Source organism: Dendrobates tinctorius, unplaced genomic scaffold, assembly GCF_039654945.1.
Source record: "Dendrobates tinctorius isolate UK_male_01 unplaced genomic scaffold, ASM3965494v1 ptg000332l, whole genome shotgun sequence".
NCBI lineage: Eukaryota > Metazoa > Chordata > Amphibia > Anura > Dendrobatidae > Dendrobates > Dendrobates tinctorius.
The window spans coordinates 5747433-5752258 of NW_027361998.1; the positions used below are offsets into that span (position 1 = coordinate 5747433).

Sequence of the window (4826 nt, forward strand, 5' to 3'; positions counted from 1 at the left end):
AATATGTTACTCAGATATTTATTTATGCCTAAAAATTGGGTGTAGCTCTTCATAGTTGATACAGGGACATCGACCTTAAGCTCAACTAAACTTAAGGCCCCATTACACGCTTCAAAGTCCCAGCGATCCCACCAATGATCCGACGTGGATTGGATCACTGGGACATAGTTAGCTGATCGTTGGTGAGCTGTCACATAGGCAGACTCACCAGCGATCAGGACCAGCGGGCACGCTGGTATCCAGGGCAAACAGCGGGTAACTAAGTGCCTATTGATGGCCCATCCTAGCGATTTCTCTTATTAAGCTACAACGTTCTCATTTTCTGAATCCTTTCCTTGGAGTAAGAAATTGATGACATGCTGCAGAACCTTGGACATCTGACTCCGGAGTTTGACTGTTCTGTAGATCAGGTAGGAGGAATGTAGAACCGGTAGAAAGTCCAAGAAAATATAAAGCAAAGGAAGGTTTATACAGTAAAAATAGTAGTAAAAAATACTAACACTATGACCTATGAAGTAAACAGCACTATATATGAAGATGAAAGACACAAATTTCATGGCTGAGTAATATGTCTCCAAGTTGATGGATAAATTACTGCTCCTCTTCATCTTTACTGTGTGATGATACAAAGAGGAGAAGAGGAGGATGGAGGCGATGAAATTAAAAATAATTGGCATACAGGATCCTATAGTAAAATTGTATATTCTTTGTGCATACATGCAATCTGTGTTTGAATTATTCATGGTTATATTGTAAGTTCTAGGCTCAATCATTACATTCAGAACCATACATAAGTGTAGTATAGAACTGAAAGCAGCGAGAAGTCCTGAGGCTGCAATAAAATGAGCAGTCCTGGGTAACATCACCCTCCTCAGATACAGGAAGAGTCTGGTGCGGAGGATGGAGATCTTCAGACAGAAGACGATGGAGAGCAGAGATGATAGCCAGAAGCTCGAATGATTAAAGAATAGATAAAACATATCAATAACAAGCAGAGGAATCTCTGAGTCCAGGCTCCTTGCGCAGAATGTAAGCACAAAGTAATAGAGAGCATTAACAAACTGAGTGCACATCCTAGAAATCGCAAGAGAAGTTACAATGTGGTCAACAGAAGTCACTGATCGTCCTTTCCACCAGTCGTTGACATTGACACCGGTAATAAACGTATGTATCGCCAGTCCGGGTATGAGAGTGATTATTTGCAGAGACACAGGAGCCAGATGCTGGATGAGAGTATCGTCCTCTGTAGAATCAGCCATCTCTTTACAGTGAGGACCTTGATTGCACAAGGAGTCTTTATTAAAGGTTTGATGACGACCTTTTTCCATTTATTCAAATATTACAAATGCAAACTCCATCACACAGACTCCGAGCCGGGCCAGGTCACTTAGTGTAGATCAGATCACATAACATGTAAAGCTTATTTTACGGCTGTCACAGCCGAAAATAAGAGATGAGCGGACCCGTGGATGTCCGGGTTCAGCTGAGGCAGACTTTTTTTTTAAATGTCTTGAACGTCACCTAAATTTGACTATAGACCCCAAGTCATACATTTGTGCGAAAAAAGTGTTTTCCCTTTTCTTGATTTCCTGTTTTCTTTGCATATTTGTCACACTTAAACGTTTCAGATCATTAAAGAATTTTAAATATTAGACAAAGATATCACAAGAATACACAAAATGCAGTTTTTAACCCTTTAACGACTGCCGATATACCTTTTAGCGCCAGTCATTACAGGACCTTATTTGTCAGCTTTTTAACAACGTTGAGTAATAAAAGCATAGCGCCGCTAAGCAGAGGTAGTGCCCACGGGTGTCAGCTGTACATGATGGTTTTGTGACCGTTCGTGGCCGATTAGCCTCTTAAATACCTCTGTCAAGCGCGAGAGCAGTGGTTAAACAGTTACATGGGGTTCCATTGAGAATTGAGAATCGCGGGCCCCAATGGTTACGATGGTACCCTGAAGTCATGTGTTGACACCAGGGTATGGTGGCCTGTGAGATACAGCTATAAACTGTGTCTCACAGGATTGAGTCAGTGATTCACTGACTGCTCTCATGCATTGCTGTACATGAGTAGAGCAGCTTGTGAGACAAGTGATCAAAGTAAAAGTCTACATGTCTCACAGTGAAAAAGTGTAAAGAAATGTGGGAAAAAAGGAAAATAAAATATGTAAAAAAGTATAAAAAAAGCACAAATGGCACACAAACCACATAATCCGTTGACACTCAAAATGCAGTGTTTGTGATAAAACAAAAATTAACAAAAAAGTATACATAATTGGTATTGCAAAATCCGGAACGGCCCACTCTATAAAACTGGCATGTTAGTTATCACGTTTGGCTAACGCCGTAAAAGAGATATAAAAAGCACGCCAAAAATATCACTTTTCACCATAGTTACTCGCAAAAAATTGAATAAAAAGCCATCAAAAAGTTGAATGTAAAAAAAAAATGGAACAAGCAAAAACACCAAATTGTCCCGCAAAAAAACCCTAATATGGCTCATTCAGCAAAAAATTAAAGTTACAACTGTCAGAATATGTTGATGCAAAAAAACAAATTCATTTTGCTAAAATATTGTTTTTAGTTTGTAAAAATAGCAAAGCACAAAAAATAATATAAAGTTGGTATTGCTGTAATTGTACTGTAATTGTAAATCAATATTATCACTTTTACCACATGGAGAACAGCGCAAAAAATTAAAAAATACTAACTTAAATACTGGGTCTTATTGATTTTTTGTTTTGAAAAACCTGAATAAAATGCAACAATAAAATAGGGTGTAGCTCAAAACCGTAGCAAAAAAATCTGCAACTTGTCCTGCAAAAATAAGTCCTCAAACAGCTCTGTTCGCCAAAAAATAAAAAAGCTACAGCTCTCAGCATATAGTAACAAAAAATATCTACTTTTTATGAAGAAGCATTTTTACTGTACGATAGCAGCAAAACCTAAAAAAAAACATAAATCTGTAATTGCACCAACCCGAATAATAAATTCGCCTTATCACTTATACCACACAGTGAACAGCACAAAAATAATAGAACTAATCTAGTACTGCTGTCTATTTGTTCATTCTACCTCCCATAAAATTGGAATAAGGCTCGGCTTACATTTATCCTGCACTCTCCGCTGCTCGCTAACATCAGGGTTCCCGTGCAAATTCCCCAAAACCGTGATTCAGAGAAAACACCTGATGGAACCACTCACTTATGAGGCAGATGGAGTCTCTTTGGATTTGTCTTTGTTCCGGCGGTGTCCTATAATTTTAGGCGTCTTTTTAGAGAACAACTGTGGGCGACCACAAATCTGTGCATGTCTAAAAAGAAGAATACTATCGGAACTAGTGCCAAACAGAATACAAAGCGTCTAGTACACGGAAATCCCGACATAAGTGCTCAGCGTAGAACACAAGAATATGATCCAGCCTTATTTAAAATGTTACCAATAAACCCCCCTAACTTATCAAGCACAAAACCAGCCCCCGCTCAGGTCCATCATCTCTCACTGGAACTATAGTGGGTTCTCACATTACTGGAAGAACAAAGACTCTGGAAAAGTAACGTAGATCCCGCACCCTCAAATAAAATCCAGTGACTTCTTCAGTCCCAAATTCAAATGCCCCCCCTCTTTCTGAGCCTCACTGTGCCTAAACCACAAAAGCGGCCACATGTTTGGAATTATTGCAGTGGGGAGAGAGCACTTCATTTACGAGTTATGTCAACAGAAGAACAAGCTGGCACAATGTATGGGGGCGCTGCAATGTATAGGTGCTCTACACTGTATGAGGGTACAATGTGCGGGCCCTAGACTGGCAGATTTTTCATTCTCCAGAAAAAGGCCTGGTATGGACATTAAAATATAGTTACTGCAGCCGTAGATGAATATTCTCCTGTTCTGACACCTTTGGAGCGTCACAATTGTCACCCGTAATCTATTCTAGCAAAATATGTCCTCCAAAAGCCAAATGGCGCTCCTTCCTTCGCAGCCATGACGAGTGGCTTAACAGTAACTTCTGACAACATATGGGGCATCTCTGCTTTAGGTAAAAATGGAGCAATAAATTGTGGAATCTAGTTTCACTTATTAAGTAGTGATGAGCTAATTTGTTCAGAAAATGATCTCCAAACATAAATTCAGCAGGAATATGTTACATTCGGATTGGTGATTTTATTAAATCGGTAAAAATCTGTGATATTCAGAAAAAAGTGCGGGAAATTACTTGCGTTGCCACTAAGGTATTTTCAGCACTTTAGCGACGATAATGGTGGTGTATCATGAGCGTTTGGCACGTGTTTGAGGGGAGGGGGTTTGCAGAGCTCAGAGGCGCGTCATTCTTGTAAGCAGTCATTTTTAGGCGTGCACATTGCGGCTAGATAATCAGGGCGCAGGAAACATCCACAATGTCCTGACACAATGGCTTGTGTCATTGGCTGCTGAAATCACACCTTCCTCTCCATATAAATAGCGGACATCTTGTTTTAGCGCCACTTTGACCCTGTAACAGCGCAGAGACGCTGACTTGACGCTGGCACTGTTAACAGCAAACTTTTAGCTAGTTAGTTAGGCGGTTGTATATCAGTCAGATAGTGTAGCTAGATAGTGTCCAGTGTGGCTGTTCAATTTACCCTCCAGCATTTTTTTTTCTTTGGCCATTACCGAGGTCCACAGACAAAGCCGGCAGGGCACGTGTCCTACAAGTGTGTTGTGCACGGCTTCTATTGTGCTCCATGCACGAGTATAGCATTCTAAATCTTATTTTTTCACTACCTAAATGCGAAGCAGCCGGCTGTATCCCACCTTGTCATTTAGTGCTGTGGTGACAAT

The 4826-nt window shown here is 40.2% G+C and overlaps 1 protein-coding gene across 1 annotated transcript; it reads right to left on the reverse strand.

The window, feature by feature from the left end:
* Positions 1–299: 299 nt before the first annotated feature.
* Positions 300–1328, reverse strand: LOC141074318 (taste receptor type 2 member 4-like). Its single transcript, XM_073561947.1, has one exon. It carries the CDS (start codon positions 1326–1328, stop codon positions 300–302), a length of 1029 nt encoding a protein of 342 aa, XP_073418048.1.
* Between the last annotated feature and the right edge of the window lie 3498 nt (positions 1329–4826).

What these genes read in the sequence shown, in the direction of transcription:
- LOC141074318 (XM_073561947.1), bottom strand. Translation starts at nt 1,328, where the DNA reads ATGGAAAAAGGTCGTCATCAAACCTTTAATAAAGACTCCTTGTGCAAT.